Here is an 18,265-nt window from a genome sequence, read left to right as displayed (position 1 = left end):
AGGGGAAGCAGCTCGTCTGCACAGTGTGAACCGAAAGTGCACTGGAAAAATGGTTAAGTGACTGAAGAGCCGACACTCCTTCGCTTATGTAACGTTCCCTCCCTCCTTCCTCCCTTGTTCATTTGAGGAAAAAATGGCAGAGGATTGTTGTGGTCAGTTGCTCCGACCACCTCCTCTGCTCGGGGACATCCAGATGTTGCGGTCGCTTAAACGTATTAAATTCATGCAGTGGAAAAAGAGTTTGTTAGGAGATTTGGGATGAAGTGAAGGCTCTGGTTCCTGGTGTTACTGATGTCAAAGAAATTAAAAACACAGGTTGCCCCCTTCCTGCACTGAAGTAAATGTTACTATGGCTACAGAAATTATTTATAGTCACAGCAGAGGAGTACAGTTACTCCTGTTGGCTGTATACCGAGCGAGTAGGGATACAACGATTGCATTTTTCTTGGCCAATTCCCATTGCCAATTTTTCTGTAAGTCTGACCTGCCAGTGCTGATTCCAGTTTTCTTTACTTTAATATAATTAACAGTCTACAAGATGATGGCGGGGCTCCAGACTGACTTTTTTTTCACCACTGTCCAGGAACCATCCTGAAAAACAATTTCACCGTGTTAACGCGCTGCTCAAATTCAAACGGGCTGTCCGATGGGAGAGTTGGGCGGGAGTAAAGCATGTAGGTATCGAGCAAGCATACATACATACATGCATTCTCTCTCATTCATAAATTGAAGTTTGTATGAGGCCACAGCATCCCATTAGAAGTTTGTGTGTATTAGCTCAGGAATAACAGCCTTCACTTCATATACAGGCGAAATCCGCGAAGTAGTCAGCTTTATTTTTTACAATTATTCTAGATGTTTTAAGGCTGTAAAACCCCTCACTACACACTTTATACACTTTTCTCAGACAGGCATTAACATTTTCTCACTTTTCTCTCTTGTTTAAACTCTCAAAGTTCAAACCTTCGTAGAAAAATAAGTCCAGTAAAAAAAAAAAAAAAAAAAGCATGCAAAATTTCACAAAAAAAAAATCTGCGAAACTGCGAGGCCGCGAAAGGTGAACCGCGTTATAGCGAGGGACAACTGTAGCTGGGTTTCCATCCACCTATTTTTATTCGCATTTTCAGAAATTGCGAAAAAAAAAAAAAAAACTTGGATGGAAACGCCAGAAATTTGAAAAACGGCCGAAAATTCGCAAAAAAGTTTTTACGCTTGGAGGGGGTGGATTTCTCAGCGTATCGATAAAAGAAAATGCGACTTTTTGCTGTGGAAACTGAATAAACGATGACTGGACCGGATACCACGTCACACTTCTACGCTACAGTCTTATTATTAGTTATTATCATTATTATTATTATCAGTCTCTTATTCCTTATTTAGGATGGTTCGGTACGAAGTTAGCGCTGCCAAAATAGTAAGCAGACTTCTCCCAAGAGCCGACAAGTTCAGCAGGAATCTGTCCCTGATCAGCTGTTGAGTGTCAGCTGAGTGTTTGTTGTTGTTCAGTCGACACACAGACGCTATCTTATGACATCATCTCACGGCGCACTCTCCTCTCAATAATTGCAAAACAAAACTAATGGAAACAGGCATCAATTCGCATTTTCTTTTACACATTTTGACAAAATTCGCTCAAAAATTTCGATATATTTGGATGGAAACACGTCCATCTTTCAGAAACACACCTAATGTGGTGGATCCGGCCACGATGCCGCCCGGCAGGCAGTGGGACACTCTGATGTGCTCCTGCAGAGAGTTGATGTCTCCAAACATGTCGGGGCAGTAGTTACAGTGGAACGCCGACACGTTGGTGAACTGCAGCAGGGGGAACGCCGGCGCCGCACCGACGGCGCCCCCGCCGGCACGGTGCGCCTTACGCACGTGCTCGTTGAGGTTGTAGAGCGTGGGCAGGTTCTCCAGGCAGAGCTGGCAGGTGTGGCTCTGCTGCGGCTTGTCGGCGTGGATGGTCTTCAGGTGGATCTCCAGCACCGCCAGGCTGTGGAAGTCCCTCTTGGAGCAGTAAGGGCAGGAGTAGGTCACTTTGCCCCAGCTCCCACCTCCACCTGCACAGAAACATGAGGAGATACACAATAGTCCAGTAATTTTAGGCCAAAATTGGGGTCAACCTAGGACAAATTGCAAGAGAAGCAAACTCAACTGATTTTGTATCCTCAGTTTGTCCTGAGTGAGGGGAAAAAGTCCCAAGAAATCCCATTGGTGGAAAGTTTTGAAAATCACCTCTATATGACCACATATTACCAAAAAACACTGTTTTTACCACACAGGGGAAAGGGGTTCAAAATTTTACTTTCAGATATCACTATAAAAATTCACAAGTTGATTACACACACAAAGACAAGAAAAAAAGTCAATTACAAGTTCTTTGAATTATTCTAAGTTAAGGTTACTATATATATAGTAACCTAGGTTTTTTCATAAAATGACTGGACTACAACTAAATCTAAAGTGCATGAGGGAATGGGACAGAAAAAAGAATTCTTTACAGTTAACTCTCAGGTTCATTCTCACAATACAAGACACGCCGTTAAGCTTCATACTCCCTTTCGCCGTACCACACAAAGTCAATTTTCTTTTACTTACAGAGGTTCATTACTTTGGAATTCATACTTTCATTTAGCGAAAACATCTTCATCTCTGATTAATTTTAAGCCTAGACTAAAGTCCTATCTAATACACCAAGACTCTACAGCTTCGACCTAATTATTTCACTTTATTTCACAATTTTATACTGTTTTTTGGTGTTATAATATGGTGTTTGTGCTTTTGTTGTTGTTGTTGTTTTTGTCGTTATTTGAATTTTGAGTATTTTATTTTATTTGTTATCTTATCTTCATTTTTGGGGAGGTTTCCTTGAATAAGCCCATTTTGGGTTTTTTTTTTTTTACCTCTCCAGCACTTTCTGTATTAATGTTTTTTTTATCTATGTAATTGTCTCTGTATTATGTTGCAAATAAATAAATGAATAAACGTTCTTTTAGCCAACAAATTTTCTGTCTTTGCAGTACAGAGCAAAAATGAGCCATGACTAGATGCAGTGGGATATTATTATGACTGCCCTTATTCTTAATTACCATCTTGAGGTTGAAAATGCCCAGAAGTAGCTCTACTGGCCAAACACACTTAAATCAAGCCATATTTCTGCGTGGAGTTCACTGAAACTGAACTCGGCACGAAGGCGAGACGCAAAAATTGCCACACCATCGGAAAATCCTCCATTTCTCATCCCTTGCAGGTTTCTGAATGGAAGGGGAGTCAGAAGGAAAGCTTTTTACAGCGCTGGTGTGACCGCTGCATAGCTCTCACTGAGGGGCACAGACATTCAAAGGAGGTTTGTGCCCAGAGATAATTGAGTCCATATGAAACACATGTTTTCCTTACTGGTCTAGAGCGATGAGTGGACTGCCCGCACTCCTTTTTCTACTGTTACTGAGAGAAATGGACTGATAAATCAAACACAAAGGTCCACGCTGATGGATCGGCGGACGCGTATTCAGACAATATTCAACTCCGGTTTCGCCCCCCCGACGCGAGCGCCCCCCCCCCCCGTACCTCCGGCGTGGTGACCCAGGCTCAGGCCCAGCTCCTCCCCGGCGTCGGCTCCTCTCCTGCGGCCTCGTTCGCTGCCCTGGCTGGGCTTCAGGGTGGAGTCGGGCGTGGAGCCTCTCTCCAGGCTGGCGCTGGAGTCCGGAGTGGCCGAGCTCATGGAGGCCACGCTGCCCAGGGCGGGGTCGGGGCTGGCGGCGCTGTGGTTGGAGGAGTCGGGCTGGCGGTGGCTGTCGAGGTGGCAGTAGACGTCCTCCACCGAGGGGAACTGCTCTGAGCAGACAGGGCATCTGACGGCAGAGAAAAGGAGGAATCCACTGCATTATCTGATTATTCCTGTTTTCCACATTAATATAACCACGACTAAATCCTCAACTATTATAACCCAAAGTTTTCTTGCATGGAGACTGTACTTGTGTTTGCGGTTGGCGTGCTGGGTCTCGATGTGCGTGAGCAGCGAGGACTCGTCGAGGAAGATCTCAGGACAGTGGATGCACTGCAGGTCGGCTCGGTCGGACAGCTGCGGGTGTCTGGTCAGGACGTGTTTCTCCAGCTCGTCCGTCTGGCTGAACGTCTCCTCGCAGTAATCGCACATGTACAGGTCCTGCTCCAGGTCGCCCTCCACGCCTCCGCCCTTCTTCCCCCCGTCCCGCTCGCTCCTCAGCGCTAGGTGCTCTCTGTTCTTGCGGTGAGCCTGCGAGAGCCGAGACGTCAGGACTCACTCAAAGAGAGGCAGAATGAAATTGTTGTAGTGTAAGTAATGGAGGACGATCTGAACTGTACCTGCATGTGGCTCTGTAGTGATGAGGTGGAGGAGAAACCGCGTTTACACACACTGCACTTAAACGGCTTGCTGGAGCTGCAGGGACACATCAGACCAAGAGTCACAATCAGAGTCAGAAAGCCACAATAAGATTAAGAATCAACCTGAGCAACAGAAACAGTTATTATTATTAAAATTAGAATTAAGTCCACGATACAGGGTTGCAAAGAGAATCTGAATTACACTGAGACGTTTATAAATATGAACCAAAATCACCATCAATCATCACACAACATGACACGACACAAGTTCAATCCACAAAAAAGCGAAAACACTAATATAAGAATCTGAAGCATAACTAAAATAAAAAATGGAATTAAAGTGAGGATTAGGACGATAAGCGACCACCTGTGTGTCTTGAGATGGATCTTCAGATGATCTGACCGGGAGAAGGCCGCCTCACACTCCTGACAGCTGTACTTCTTATCGCCTGCAGTGATTCACACAAGACACAACTCTCATTTCAATGTTTCTAAAAACTTTTTCCATGTTTGTTCAAACACTGTGAGTCCAGTCCTTTGCTGAGTAATGTCCATGGCACAACAGCTTAAACTCACGGATTATGGCATTAAAACTGATCCACTGTAACACTGACAGCTACAAACATACAGGAACTTTCAGGGTAACACTCTGCATGTCTGACAGACAGCAGCAGACTGCAGGCCGCTCCCACCCACCTGTGTGGAGCTTGACGTGGCGGTCTCGGCTCCTCTTGTGTTTGAACAGGCGGCTGCAGAAGGTGCATTTGAACGGCAGCTTGTCACTGTGGATCTGCTCGTGCCGCTTCAGGTAACTCAGACGGCTGAGGGCGACCAGGAAAGGAGGAGATGCATGGTTGAGAATAATGATGACGATGATGAATTTTTATTTTATTTTTAAGGACAGTTTTAAGGAGGAGTTCGCCATCATGCTTAATTATGAGCACTGCAAAAAGTCCAAATCTTACCAAGATTATTTGTCTTATTTCAAGTAAAAATGTCTTATTTCTAGTCAAAATATCTCATTACACTTAACTCATTACACATTTTTACTTGTGACACAAGTGAACAAGTAAAAATTTGCTTGTTCCATTGGCAAAATTTGTTTCTTGTTTCAAGCTAATTTTCACTTGTTTCAAGTAAATTTTCACTTGAAACAAGTTGAAACAAGTGAAAATTGTCTAAAGACAAGTCATTTCTGAGCTGATCATGTCTTATTTTAAGTGTAATGAATGTGAATGCATATTTTTAGTTGTTTAATCTGGCCATCCAGCAGGTGTACATGAATTCCAACCCTTTTACCAAATTCATCATAAAAAAAAAAAAAAAAAAAGAAGCTTGCACTGTCACAGGTGGCATGGGATATTTTAGGGATATTTTCCATACAATCAGTAATAATTCTGCTCTGGAACAGGGATAGTAAGCCTATCACACACTTTCAGCTATAAGTATGAAAAAGGCTACACTGCAAAAACGCAAAATCTTACCAAGATTATTTGTCTCATTTCAAGTCAAAATGTCTTATTCCTAGTCAAAATATCTCATTACACTTAAAATAAGACATGATCACCTCAGAAGTAACTTGTTTTTAGACAGTTGTCTCTTGTTTCAAGTGAAAATTTGCTTGAAACAAGTGAAAATTTGCTTGTTTCATTGGCAAAATTTGTTTCTTGTTTCTAGCTAATGTTCACTTGTTTCAAGTCAATTTTCACTTTTTCCACTGGCAAATTTGCCAATGAAACAAGCAAATTTTCACTTGAAACAAGTGAAAATCGTCTAAAAACAATTTACTTGAGGCGATCATGTCTTATTTTAAGTGTAATGAGATATTTTGACTAGAAATAAGACATTTTGACTTAATATAAGACAAATAATCTTGGTAAGATTTTGCGTTTTTGCAGTGTAACTGGGGTCTTAATGTGTGTGTGGTGTGAAAACGGCTTTTCGCGGCCCCAGTCCATCCCTGCATCATGTCCCTGCCTTAACATCCTGTTACCACCGGAAACATGAAGACCTGGGGAAGCGACACACAGTCTAAACAGTATTTCCTCACGGCCGGAGGATAAAGAGGGAGATAACAGAGAGGAGAAGGCGGTGGAGAAAAAGAAGATTGTGAAGTGTAAAAAAGGAGATGATGACTTTATGGTGTGCATGACAGCTGTTCTTAAAGTGGGTCTCCAGAAATTCCCGCAGGAGGTTGGTGAGAAATGTATTCACCTCATTCCTTTTACTGTTTGTCTTAGCGGTCTATGTAAGGCCTGTTTCCATGGCAATATCCAGAATATTGTTTATTCATGTACACATTGATATTCATGAGTGGGATACGAGGATGCACATCAACAGCCTAATAAGACGGCGGACGGGGGGTGGGCGCTGGGCGCTGCGGGGGCCGACCTGCGGAAAGCCACACCTGACGGCTTCCTCACCTGAAGGACTTGTCGCAGAACTGGCAGGGGTACGGCAGGCCGGCGCCTCCCTCCTCCTCGCCGCCGGTGCCCATGCCGAGGTCGCAGCAGCCGTCGGGCATCTGGGAGGGCGACGCCACGTCTTTGCTGGAGGGCGAGGAGGGCACCCAGGACAGCCCCGCCGGGTCGTCATCGCCGTCTGACGGACACGGAGAGAAGGAAATGCGCTTTTACTCATCGGCCACAGGAAGACAAATGCGATTCGTATTCATGGCTGCATGATGTAGTGGAAGGGAGAGCGAGGGAACGAGGAGGGAGGGGGGAGACAGAGGGAAAGGAAAAGATGAAGAAGAGGAAGAAGAAGAGAGGGTAAAACATGGAGCATTAGAGTGATTAAGACGACGTTACATCTTTCTTGGAAGGCGAGAGGAGGGAGAGGCAGCCTGTGGGAGTTCAAATGAGAGAAAGAGGATATAAACAAAAAAAATAAACACATTTATCTGAGTAACACGCACACACACACACACACACATAAGGAAAATGAGGATGGCAGAGAGAGAGAGAGAGAGAGAGAGAGAGAGAGAGAATGAAACAGAGGAGAGGGAGACACACTCCAGCAGCAGCAACATCTAAATAGAAAGCTCCAAGAACTATGTATCCCCGACGGAGCCCAGAAATAAGGACACAGTGTATTTTCTCTCCCTTCATCCTCCCTCTGCAGCCATCCCTCGCTCCATCCCTCCCCTCACCTCCCCTCCCCTCCCATCCCTCCATCCGTCCCCGAGGACCATAGATCCGCCTCATCATATTTTCATTAGGGCCTTGGCAGATTGAAACATCGGAGAGGCGATTAGGAGCCGAGCAGAAGAGACGGCAATATTCGCTGCCTTTATCTGTCATACATAGGAGATTATGCATTGCTCTCTTTCTTTTTCTCTCTCTCTCTCTTTCCTCCTTTTCTCCCCCTCCTCTGTAGTCTGGCGTAGAGGCGACAAAAAGGCCACGACTCCTTTAATAGACACTTCAGAATGGATTCGAGGCGATGAAAGAGGGGGGGGGGGGGGGGCTGAATAATGCTTAATATTGTTCTGTTCCTCTTTTGTGCGCCGCGAGAGGCGGCACAGTCGGGCTGCTTAGCATTTGCTTGAAAATGTAAAGGAGAAGGGATGGAAAAAAAGAGGAGAGAGAGAAAGAGAGAGAGAGAGAGATAGAGATTGTGTGTGTTTTCTCTGCTTTATCTGATCGCTTTATCAACTAGGCCACCAACAAATCAGAGAGAAGGCAGGAAGAGATACAAAGGAACAGAGAGGGGAAGGAAAAAGCAAAAAAACAACAAAAAAAAAAAGGAAAAAAAAAAACAGGAATGGCTGGTGGCGGTGTTCACCGGGAGCTATAGGCCAATATTTACGGTGCGCTAATGCTCAAACACAGGAACGCAGGCACACGAGCGGCGGAGAAGTTTCTCCTGATAATTTTAGAAACCCCTCCAAAGCACACATCATTTTACCTCACTGCAACTCCTACCATGTGTGTGTGTGTGTGTCTGTGTGTGTGTGTGTGTGTGTGTGTGTCTACAGAGTATTACGCCCAGCAGAAAGGGGGTGGAAAACAGATTCTTGTGATGAATCGATCGTCGGGAAAATGTAGGCGCTGCGATGAGCAAATAGAACTCTGCAGGGGGTTGTGGGTTAAAAAAAAAAAAAAAATCGTAAAAAGCATGAATTATAAATTTGACTGGAAGCAAGAAGGAAAAGAAAAGCGAGCTTAAGAAAATATATGGAATAGAGATATCAACATGAAGCCTAAAAGCAAGGAGAGAGGAAGAGAGAGAGAGAGAGAGAGAGAGAGAGAGAGCGAGCGAGCACGGGGTAGACAGACAAATTAAGAGCGTGAAGGAGCGCGAGGAAGTGTTGAGGGGCTTAAACGCAGAAAAACAAACAGTGTGTCATCCCGAGGCTGTGCACACGGTGATTAAAAAAAAAAAAAAAAAAAAAAAATGAGAGGCAGAAGAGAATAATAAATCAGACAAATTGAAAGAGCCGACGAGGACGAGACGGACGGGTCTGGGAGGGGAAACGCGGCGAAAAACTCAAACTGGGGGAGAAAATGGATTATTCCACATTAGAAATGGAGACGCAGTGTGACTAAAAACACTGGAGAGTAAAGGTGAGGACGCGGCTGACGTTACCGCGGATATAAGCTCTGCACCTCTTTTTTAATCTGTATTTCTATAATTCGAGAAGATCACTTTTTTTTTTTTTTTTTCCATGTTAGGATATCTCACTGTGCACCTGTACACGATTCTCCAAACCTTAAAGCCTTAAAAACATGCATTTCTTTTGCAGTAAAACGACCCGTTGCCATGTTTTCTTCATGCAATCTACAGCGAGCCTGTTATTCATGTTATTTCCTGGTTTCATTCTGCACATAAACCCACCCGACGTTCAGATCAGAGGAACCGCGGCCGCCGCCGAAAAAACGCTCAAAGCCGCTTACCGTGTAGCTGAGAGTCCGCAGCTTCGCCACGTTTTCAAATTGGAGCTCCAAAATCCGAGCTCGCTTTTCGTTTTTTTTGTGGTGTAGCCGTAAAACCGGAGCCACGGGGTTCTGCTTTTTCATCTAAAAAGAGCCACTTGTTTGGCGTTCATGATTTGGAGGAATGTTTGCTTTGCGAGGTTTTGTAGAAATGGTGATTTCCAAATGTAACACGATACTGAGACTAGGGGCCCTATCTTGCGCCAGACTCCCTAAACCCATTATTTGCGGATTTAGGATTTAGGAAGAGGCGTTCCCCTCGCAAAAGCTGCTATCTTGTGCACCTCCCGCTATCCGCAAAACACCTGCGCTACCCGCTATATTATGTATAGGCGTGGTTTGGGCGTTACGCCAGTTAAACCAATCAGTGTGCCAGGTGCCATTGCCTTTAAGGGCAGGATGCGCTATCCTAAATCCTAAATCCTAAACCCGCGATGGAGAGAGGGAGGTAGATTTTCTCAGGGCTTCTACTGAGGCTAAAGCAAGTTGGCTTTATATATATACATATTATATATTATATTATAGGCGAGTTAATTCGGGAGGTGGAGCCACATGTGTCCAAGTGGACGTGTCACAAGGTTGTACTGATTGAGTAAAATCCCCGGGTCACACCACACAGACACAAGAGGCAGAGGTGGAACTATGTGTAAACTAATTTATTGACAAGGTAGATTGGGCAAATAAAATATTAAAATAAAAATATAGCACAGCTGCTGGCTTATGATAAAACAATAAAACGTGCTGGCGTAAGTGTCCAATTAAAACAGTCTTTCCTCTAAACAGTCTGTATGAGTAATATACTCAGTCCATTCCGGCGGCGTCCCGGTATCAGTCCGACCGTGTGCGTGGCGAGGCTCCGTCGGGGCGCGCATTGAAGCCGCCTGGGCGCGCTCTCGTAACAGCCCAAACTTTAGGGATAGCGCATGAAACACGCCCACGGACACACCTCCAGGCGCAAATGATGGAGTCGGCATAACGGATAGCGGGTAGCGGGTGGCTCAAGATACCGTTTAGGGATAGCGGAAGTTCCTAAATCCGCAATTTGCGGGTAGCGGGTAGTGGCAGCGGATAGCGGGTGGCACAAGATAGGGCCCTAGGTGTGAAAGTACACAACAGCCACATGCATGCTCTTTAGATGAGGAGAAATCAAACCCTCCATGTGTTGAGCCGGTGCACGGCCTCACCCCGAGCACAGAGAGGTGTGTGTGTTCAACATCCTGCTGACTCAGGCGGCGCTGTCATCAGAGAGCGAGCCGACGAGAGCCTCAAAGGCGTTCGTATCGACACACAGGCTTTCTTCTGTCATTTTCACTCGACTGTGGTGCTTTTAACCGATAATTCTGCATTTTGTCTCGTATCTGTTGCTGTTTGTGCCCGACTTAGGATTCAAGTCGAGGCCGTAGTGCTAAAACGATTTTGCTCAAATTAAAATGATGACCTCTACAACACTGCACTACACCGTTTTCGTTTTAGATCATCGCTGTTTTTTTTTTTTATTTTCTCTTGCAGCGGCGATAATTTACTACATGAATGCACAGGAACCGCTGGAGACGGTATTGCACTGCAAAAACTCAAAATCTTACCAAGAATATTTGTCTTATTTCTAGTCAAAATATCTCATTACACTTAAAAAAGGACATGATCACCTAAGAAATAACGTGTTTTTAGACAATTTTCACTTGTTTCAAGCTAATTTTCTCTTGTTTCAAGTAAAAATTGTCTAAAAACAAGTGACTTCTGAGGTGTTCATGTCTTATTTTAAGTGTCTTGAGATATTTTGACTACAAATAAGACATTTTGACTCAAAATAAGACAAATATTCTTGGTGAGATTTTGAGTTTTTGCAGTGTGATGAGACCCTCTTGGTGCTGACCCATCTGCAAACGTACACTTCACACGTTTCGCTGCAACGCGAGGCGAAAGAACGGGCAGCTTTTCACCGTTTTTGCTGGTGTTCATGTTGGCCCGTATCAACAAGGTGAGAATCCAGAATCAGCCCTGTCGTCCTGGTGGATCGGTTCAGCAGCGTCCTGTCTGTGAAAACGGAGCATGGTCGCGGCTCGGAGTCGGAGGAAAGTGCACGGCTGTCATCGCCTGAGCGGAAGGAAGCTGAACTTTTCCCGCTCGCCACCACAGAGCGTTTCTGTTCTCACGGCGAAGCACACTGGAGGAAACTGGAGGAGAAAATCGGACTAGTTTCAGGATACGCTGAATTATGCGAGGAAAATGAGTATTTTTTTAAGGGTGCACTGTGTAAACCAGCAACTTTAAGAGCACGAAATCTGAAATTTCACCGATAAATTACGAGCTTATTCTACATTTTGTGAGTTAAGTCTCGACTTTCAGTTTTTACTTAGTGCACTTTTAAAATATGGAGCGTTTTGTGGGACGGCCTTTCCCATCGTCTCCGCCCGGGGTGTGTGAAGAAACCACGTGAGCGCCGAAAACGCACAACATCAACATCACCACACGGCCTGCGAGGTGCACCCGCCTGCCTGCAAGCACCTTGACTGTTACAGCTGAGTGTGTGTGTGTGTGTGTGTGTGTGTGTACAGCACAAGTCCAGACACCCCCTGCTGCTCAGACAATAGGGCAGTAGTCTTTAGTGCAACCTGAGAAAGATTAGAGAGACACATTTTGCCCCCCCCCCCCCTCTCTCTCTCTCTCTCTCTCTCTCTCTCTCTCTCTCTCTCATAGCTTGGTGTGAGTTGGGATTTACTTTACAATGACCAGAGAGAGTACAGGCCCAGTAAGAATCTTTTAATACACACACACACACACACACACACATGGAACAGACACAAAGGAACACTCAACCCCAAGCAGTCAGCTCAGGACAGAGGGGAATTAAAAGAAAAAAGAAAAAAGAAAACTCATGTAAGAGAGAGCAAAAAAAAAAAAGAAGAAGAAGAAGAAGAAGAAGAGCAAAATAAGCAAAAAAAAAAAAGAAAAAAAAGAAAGTTGTGTCTTTACGGTGCTGGTCCATTGTACGGCACACCGGTGTGAGTCCATTAAATGGTAATGTTTCTGAGGAGGGAGGGAAGGAGAAAGAATGAGACGGAGTGAGAGGGAAAAAATCACTTCGGAGTGGGGGGAGGAGGTGGAGGGAGGGAGGGGAGGAGGTGGGGAGGGGGGTGTCGAGAAAGAAGGGGAGGAGAGATTAGCGTCATTAAAGAGCCCTAATCCTCTGACTAGCGTGGCTGGTGCTAAAATGGAGGATCACACGGCTTTTTAACGGCGCCTTTGTCAGTCGGCCGCGAGGGGACCTGGCAAGACAAGGCCGAGCGGCAAACTGGGAGAGAGGGGGGGGGGGGGGGGGGGGCGGGGAGGGAGGGGGGGGCGAGCGAAGAAAATTTCAATGAAAAGTTAAATTAGAGAAGAATCCTCGAGAGGAGAGGAGGCGAGGAGGACGGGGAGGGAGGTGGGGAGGTGGGGGGGGGGGGGCATGTTGGAGGGGAAAAAAAAAAGGAGAGAAAAAGCAGTTGAAAGAAAAAGAAAAAGGCGAGAGCAGGCGGACGCCGACACACGCTGTTCCTTCCCCGTCTCCTCCTCCTCCTCCTCCTCCTCCTCCTTTCACTTCTTCTTCTCTGGCGAAGGAAAGCGAGGGAGAGGAGCAGAGGAGCGGAGGAGCGCGGGGGCCCCGACCGCTTCGCTCCCTCTTTATCTGTCGCTCCGCAGTCTTCTCCCATTCCCTCCCTCCTTCCCTCCCTCCGTCCCCCCAGCAGTCCCCTCCACTCGTCCGTCTTCATCTCTCTCCTCCGCTGCCTCCCTCCTTCCATCGGCTTTCATGTTGTTACTCATTATAGCGCTGACATCCATCCCTCCATCTCCCCCCCCCCCTCCCGCCACCCGTCTTCTCCCCCACTGGTGTTGGCCTTCGCCCCTGTGTCCCGGCCTGGACGGGATGGAGGGAGGGAGGGAGGAGACAATCCAGATGGACAGACTCTGAACTCCAGAGGAGAGAGAGGAGATGATGGGATGAAAGGAGAGAGGGAAAGAAGAGATGGGAGAGCAGAGGAGAGGAGAGGAGGAGAACCCAGTGATCTGCTATGGGAAATGGAGAAGAATAGAACGCATGGCACCAAACGGACTCCCGAAAATCTACCTGAAATCAGACAAACACACACACATGCAATTACGTGCACACACACACACACACACACACACACACACACACACACACACACACGCTCCCTGTGTGTCTCTCTAATAGGCCAGACAGTGTGGCAGCGTGTGGAGGACACGGCCTTGGTGAAACACTCTAATGAAGAGATACACATGCTGATCTCTCTGTCTGTCGATCTGCCTCTCCACCTCCACCCCCCCCCTCCGTCTGTTTCCTTCCATCCAAATTCAGTTTTCAATTCATTTACTTTGTTGGCAATGGCTGCTGCACGGGAAAATATAACATAGAGTACCAGAGAAACTGTCAAAGGTACAAGCGGAGGCCAAAAACCCTGAAGATAGTTGAAAAATAGATGTTTTTTTTTTCTAATTATTAACCCTTTGGCGCATGGCGGTCACTACAGTGGACAGCTGTTTAAAGTCCTTTTCTCCTAAATGCAATGGTTTCTATGGTGGAATTGCATATCAGCTGTTAGAATGCTCTCCTCCATTGAGGTTTATGCAGAGACTGTCAGCTCTTATTGCTGAAAACATATTAATACTAATATCATGACATGGTAATACCAGTCCTGCATCCTTAAAGAAGTATGGAGACTCACAAACGTGTTCATGCCCTAAGAAGAGTAAAAACACATGAGAGAGAAATCTGGACTCAGGCTTTCATAATTCATGCATCAAAGGGTTAATATCTGATTAGCAGTGATCGGAAAAGCGGCGTTATAAAGAAAAAGTGTTACTAACGGTGTTACTTTTATCAGTAACGAGTAATCAAAGAAATGACTGTTTCCCCCGTTACAACGCCGTTACCGTTACTGACAATAAAATGTGCCGTTACTAGCCGTTACTTACCACTAATACTTATTATTATTTTATTATCCTGTTCGAAAAATGTGCGTCTTGTGGAGAAAAAGCGGTGTGTCAATTTTCAAACCGGTCGGACTTTGCAGTTTTTCGTAACTTATCAACATGCATGGAGAATGACTGAGTACAAATTACAAGAAGAGTATGAGTTCCCTGATAGTATCTCTGCCTGCCATACAGAAATGCGGGGGTTCAATTCCCCACCTGGACAAGCTGGCATCGCTACTTTAAACTGTAATGAATTACTTTTTCAAACTAAGGTGCCCAACACTGACAATGATAGATGAAATTTGACAGCAATGTCCACACTGCAACAGCAACGCAAAAATATGTGCATTAATAAGAGGATTTAAGAAAAGAAAAAAAGTAATCATAAAAATTACTTTCCCCAGTAATTGAATTACTCTTCTGCAGCAGTAATTGAGTAGTAATCAAAATTACTTTTTTACAGAAGTAATTAGTAATTGTAACTCATTAGTTTTGTGAGTAATCGGTCCCAACACTGCTCATTAGTAATCCTAACAATCTTAACATGTTTGCAAGCCTGAACACATGCTAAATTCATAAAAACACTCCAAAACCAATGAGTGCATCTGAAACATTGCAGTATGACTGGATTTCCACCTCACTGATTGATTGACAGCCTCCTTGCAGACTGACAGGGGGCGGAGTCACGTCTCCGGAGGGTGAACGACCGGATGGGCTGATCAACAAGATTAGTCCCATTACTTCACTTTTTGTCAGTGGCGCGGGATAACAGCGCCGGCTAAACGCCTGAAATGGAAATGGAATCCATACATGTCATGTTTTCTGCTCCGCCGCTTTGATGTTTGAATCAAAAGAGCCTCGTGAACGCTCCTGCTCCCAGCGCTGCTCCCCGACACGTCGAACCTCCTCACTTACACGCACAGCCGTTTTGCATTCTGAATTGGGGCTTAAGCCCTCAACGTGTGCGATCATAATCGCGGCGTAATGCTTTAAAATTGATTTGACGGTGCATTCTGCTGCATGTGCACTGCAAAAAGTCAAAATCTTACCAAGATTATTTGTCTTATTTCAAGTAAAAATGTCTTATTTCTAGTCATAATATCTCATTACACTTAAAATAAGACATGATCAGCTCAGAAATTACTTGTCTTTAGACAATTTTCACTTGTTTCAACTTGTTTCAAGTGAAAACTTACTTGAAACAAGTGAAAATTTTCACTTGTTCACTTGTGTCACAAGTGAAAATTTGCTTGTTCCATTGGCAAAATTTGTTTCTTGTTTCAAGCTAATTTACACTTGTTTCAAGTAAATTTTCACTTGAAACAAGTAAAAATTGTCTAAAAACAAGTTATTTCTGAGGTGATCATGTCTTATTTTAAGTGTAATGAGATATTTTGACTAGAATAAGACATTTTTACTTGAAATGAGACAAATAATCTTGGTAAGATTTTGACTTTTTGCAGTGTGCTGCGCTCCCTCTGTGTGTGTGTCCCGGGTTATTATCGGGCTTGAACTGCGTGGGACTCATTTATGGCACAAAACGGCGAGAGGCCTGCAGAATGGAGATGATTATATTACGTATGTTATCGGGGAGCAAACAGACGAGCGCAGATGCTCTTTTCAGCGGCTGTCGTAAACAGCTAAGAGACTCGAGGGGCGGCCAAAGTCAACAAGTTTGAGATTGTACCGGCAGTAAGTTTAGATAAAGTAGAGCATAACAGGACATACACTACTCACAAAAAGTTAGGGATACTCGGCTTTCAGGTGAAATTTCAGGATGAACCTAAAATGCATTCTAACCTTTCCAGGTGAACTTAATGTGACCTTCTGTAAACTTTTGAATGCACATGTCCAACTGTTCAGTGTTTCAGTACTTTTTGCACAAGTTGCTGTTCTCTAACAAGGAGCTTAACGGCAAAATTCACATCAGGTGTTTGATGCTCCAGCTCATCGAGGTCGTATCATTAGGGAACGGCTGCTGGAGACTGGGGTACCTCAAATGGAGTGGCCTGCACTTTCTCAGACCTGAATCCCATAGAAAACCTATGGGATCAGCTGAGTCGCCGTGTAGAGGCTGGGAGCTCTGTGCCCCAGAACCTCAATGTCCTGAGGGCCGCCCTTCAAGAAGAGTGGGATGCCATGCCTCAGCAGACAATAAGTCGTCTTGTGAACAGCATGAGACGTCGCTGTCAAGCTGTAATTGATGCTCAAGGGCACATGACAAGTTATTGACACTGACATTTTTTGTTGTGGTATATCCACCACTGTTGTTGGCTTTTGTTTCAAGAAATTGTTTGAGATGAGGAAATCACCAGTGTATGCTTCTACTTAAATGCCCTACTTTCATGATATAATATCACTGAACATTTTACATTTTCCTTAAATTTCACCCAAAAGCCAAATATCCCTGACTTTTTGTGAGTAGTGTAAATGTTGAAAAAAAAAAAAAAACGGTTTTACACTTTGTTCAGAATTTGCTGAAGTGGCTTGCCTGCATCCGGAGGAAAAACGGTGCTCCAACCAAAGCGAGTGTTTGGTTTAAGCGTTTACACAGATATTATTAAGCCCCGCCCCTTTCTTCCTGAATGGGCTGCTCCTCTGTGTTTGAACATTTTTATTCTGCCTGTCAATAACGCTGAATGTATTCACCTCGCTTTAGCTCTCAGAGTCATTTCCTCCTCGTCTATCTACCGCTCCCTCTCTCTCTCCCACCTCCTCTTCATGTCCCCCTGTTCGCTGTTGGTCGCCCCCCCCCCCCCCCCCCCCCCCCCCCCCCCACACACACACACACACACACACACACGCCCCTCCCCGCCCCGCACTCATCTCCTTCTCATTTCCACCTTTCTGCCTGGCGATGGGCCCAGACCTCCACCTTTCCCAGCGAGACCCCTGCTGACCTCCTCTCCCTCCATCCTTCCCTCCCTTCATCCCTCCTTCCACCGCTCCCCAGGCCCCCTCCTATGGCCCCAGGCAGCCCCAGGCGTGCACATTCGCACACACACACACATGCACACACACACACACACACACTTTCTCTGTCTCTCTTTCTTTCACACACTCACAAACACACAGAGCCCTAGACTCACCATAGGAGGCAGAAAAACAACTTCCACCCTTGGCTCACACTGGGCAGCTCAGCACACACACACACACACACACACACACACACACACACACACACACAATTAGAGCACAATTCAACAACCTATACTCAGTTAAGTTTGATGAAAATAAGCCGTTTTTTTGGCCCTTATTTCTTTGTCTTTGTATTTTTGTGAGGCAAAACATAACTCCTCCAAGCTTCTGCAGAATCTGTGTGGAATCTGCAGACCAACAGGCGTCTGCTCCGAGTGTTGGGATGACTGGCATTTTTAAATTTCACCGTACTGGAGACTGACAGTTAAAATACAACGTGCACTGAAAGGTCAAAGAACGGCGGCTGTTTTCTTTCTGTGCTGCAGATCCACGGTTTAAGTCGCCCACGCCTACAGAGCTGACTGCTCCTTTTTTTTTTTTTTTTTGAGAAGGTGGGATGGAGGAGCGAAGGTAAATAAGGTCCTCCTGTTGACTCAGAGGTCTGAAACACACAGTCGAGGTGTTAATAAGGTGTTTGCCCCAAATACCGCAGGTCTGACTTCAGGTAACAACCTCTGCTGACCCCGATGAGCCACTGCAGCAAATATTACCTCGGAAGGTGTTTATGACTTTGATTATCGATGCAAGCACAGCCAAAGTGCAAGTAAACAAAAAAAAAAATGCTAACAGTGCTGTAAACATTGTGCTGCAAAAAAGTCTGTTTTCACAAGTTATTCAGCTTTCTAATTCTAATTTAAAAAAAAAAAAAAAACAACAACGTATTTTTCTGAAAAAATCTGACAGTGGGATGAGATAATCCCACTTGTTTCCAACACGATTTAACCTGTTTCTAAATTTTTCTTTAAAGCATTTTCTTGATCCTGAAGGGCCGATCCGCCATGTTTCAA

At 45.1% G+C, this 18,265-nt stretch overlaps 1 protein-coding gene across 4 annotated transcripts in view; it reads right to left on the bottom strand.

Annotated features, from left to right (window-relative positions):
• Positions 1 to 18,265, bottom strand: part of znf423 (zinc finger protein 423) — a 224,593-nt gene that overhangs the window by 120,494 nt on the left and 85,834 nt on the right. For 3 of the 4 annotated variants that reach the window (XM_030054191.1, XM_030054194.1, XM_030054195.1), the window contains 7 exons: positions 6,792 to 6,969; positions 5,065 to 5,189; positions 4,733 to 4,817; positions 4,348 to 4,423; positions 3,978 to 4,258; positions 3,571 to 3,854; positions 1,686 to 2,063 (listed from right to left, as the gene is read on the bottom strand). In XM_030054191.1, coding sequence (XP_029910051.1) covers positions 1,686 to 2,063; positions 3,571 to 3,854; positions 3,978 to 4,258; positions 4,348 to 4,423; positions 4,733 to 4,817; positions 5,065 to 5,189; positions 6,792 to 6,969 — 1,407 coding nt within the window. The remainder of the gene's footprint in view (positions 1 to 1,685; positions 2,064 to 3,570; positions 3,855 to 3,977; positions 4,259 to 4,347; positions 4,424 to 4,732; positions 4,818 to 5,064; positions 5,190 to 6,791; positions 6,970 to 18,265) is intronic. The other variant, XM_030054192.1, reaches the window with a different exon arrangement.

Source organism: Myripristis murdjan, chromosome 6, assembly GCF_902150065.1.
Source record: "Myripristis murdjan chromosome 6, fMyrMur1.1, whole genome shotgun sequence".
NCBI classification, from domain to species: domain Eukaryota; kingdom Metazoa; phylum Chordata; class Actinopteri; order Holocentriformes; family Holocentridae; genus Myripristis; species Myripristis murdjan.
Note: the sequence above shows the minus strand (reverse complement) of the source record. Positions and strands in the feature narration are given on the sequence as shown.